Source organism: Cebus imitator, unplaced genomic scaffold, assembly GCF_001604975.1.
Source record: "Cebus imitator isolate Cc_AM_T3 unplaced genomic scaffold, Cebus_imitator-1.0 Scaffold419, whole genome shotgun sequence".
NCBI classification, from domain to species: Eukaryota; Metazoa; Chordata; class Mammalia; order Primates; family Cebidae; genus Cebus; species Cebus imitator.
In genome coordinates, this window is record NW_016107734.1 from 675,770 (window position 1) to 677,619 (window position 1,850).

Sequence of the window (1,850 nt, forward strand, 5' to 3'; positions counted from 1 at the left end):
AGACCAGCCTGGGCAACATAATGAGACTCTATCTCTGCAGAAAATGCAAAAAGATGTGGTGATACACACCATGTATCTCATTCTGTCCCCCAGGCTGGAGTGCAATGGTGTGATCTTGGCTCTTTGCAACCTCCATCTCCTGGTTCAAGCAGTTCTTCTGCCTCGACCTCCTGAGTAGCTAAGAATACAGGCACATGCCACCACACCCAGTTAATTTTTGTATTTTTAGTAGAGACAGGTTTTCACCATGTTGCCCAGGCTGGTCTCAGACTCCTGACCTCAAGTGATAGGCTCACCTTAGCCTCCCAAAGTGCTGGGATTACAGATGTGAGCCATCACGCCTGGCCTAATTTTTAAATTTTTTAAATAGGAAACAGTAGACTCTGTGGATAGATGGGGGAGGAGGAAGAAGGGTATGGGTTGAAAAACTGCCCATTATGTGCTGTGCTCACTGCTTGGTTGCAAAATATCCTTGTAACAAAACTGCACATGTACCCCCTGTATCTAACACAAAAGTTCAAAGACGGTGCAATGGCTCACGCCTGTAATCCCAGCACTTTGGGAGGCCGAGGTGGGTGGATCACGTGAGCTAAAGATTCAAGAGCAGCCTGGGCAATGGGGTAACACCCTGTCTCTACAAAAAATACAAAAATTAGCCAGGCATGGTGGTGGGCACCTGTAATCCCAGCTACTTGGGAGGCTGAGGCAGAAGAATCACTTGAACCTGGGAGGCAGAGGTTGCAGTGAGCCAAGATCATGCCATTGCACTCCAGCCTGGGCAACAAGAGGAAAACTTGGTCTGGAAAAAAAAAAATTAGCCAGGCATGATGATGTGCACCTATAGTCCCAGCTACTCAGGATGCTGAGTTGAAGATTGCTTGAGCCCAGGAGCTCAAGGCTACAGTGAACCATAATTACAACACTGCATTCCAGCCTGGGTGACAGAGTGAGACCCTGTCTCAAAAATAATAACAATAAAATAAAAGTTATTATTTTTTTTTTTCTGTTGTCTAGGCTGGAGTGCAATAGCTCAATCTTGGCTCACTGCAACCTCTGCCTCCTGGGTTCAAGTGATTCTTCTGCCTCAGCCTCCTGAGTAGCTGGGATTACAGGTGTGCACCACCATGCCCAGCTAATTTTTGTATTTTTGTTTGTTTGTTTTTTATAAGACAGGGTTTCACCATGTTGGTCAGGCTGGTCTTAAACTCCCGACCTCAGGTGATCCGCCCATCTTGGCCTCCAAAGTGCTTGGATTACAGGCGTGAGCCACCACGCCCAGCCTAATTTTTGTATTTTTAGTAGAAACAGGGTTTCACCATGTTGTCCAGACTGGTAAAATACAAAAATTACCTGTAATCCCAGCTACTCGGGAGGCTGAGGCAGGAGATTCACTTGAACCCTGGAGACAGCAGTTGCAGTGAGCTGAGATCACACCGCTGCACTCCAGCCTGGGTGACAGATCAAGACTCTTATCTCGCAAAAAAAGAGGTGATTTTTATTTTGGGGGGTCTTAAGTCCTAAAAAAGCAGCTAATTATTTAAGTATTGGTGAAGACATGTTTAATCTTATTAGAAAAATAAATGACTTTTGTTCTCCCTTCGGGGTTTGTTAATAATTACTGAAAATGTAAAATTGAGTAAGTTTCATAATTTGTAAAATTATATACTGTAGAAATGGCCTCATGGCCCTGTCGTGAGAAGGAAAGCTTAAAATGCGCTCTGCCGGCCAAACATGGAATGACTGCTAAACCTATGAAAAAGTTTTTTTTATACAAAAAATTAGCTAGGCATGGTGGCGCGTGCCTGTAATCCCAGCTACTCAGGAGGCTGAGGCAGGAGAATTGCCTGAAC

At 44.9% G+C, this 1,850-nt stretch overlaps 1 protein-coding gene across 1 annotated transcript in view; it reads left to right on the plus strand.

The window, feature by feature from the left end:
- The first annotated feature begins 1,317 nt into the window (after positions 1 to 1,317).
- The window catches only part of KCTD7 (potassium channel tetramerization domain containing 7), a 15,644-nt gene continuing 15,111 nt past the window's right edge, over positions 1,318 to 1,850 (plus strand). The window contains exon 1 of the mRNA XM_037731775.1: positions 1,318 to 1,332. Within this exon, the coding sequence (XP_037587703.1) occupies positions 1,318 to 1,332 (15 nt within the window). The remainder of the gene's footprint in view (positions 1,333 to 1,850) is intronic.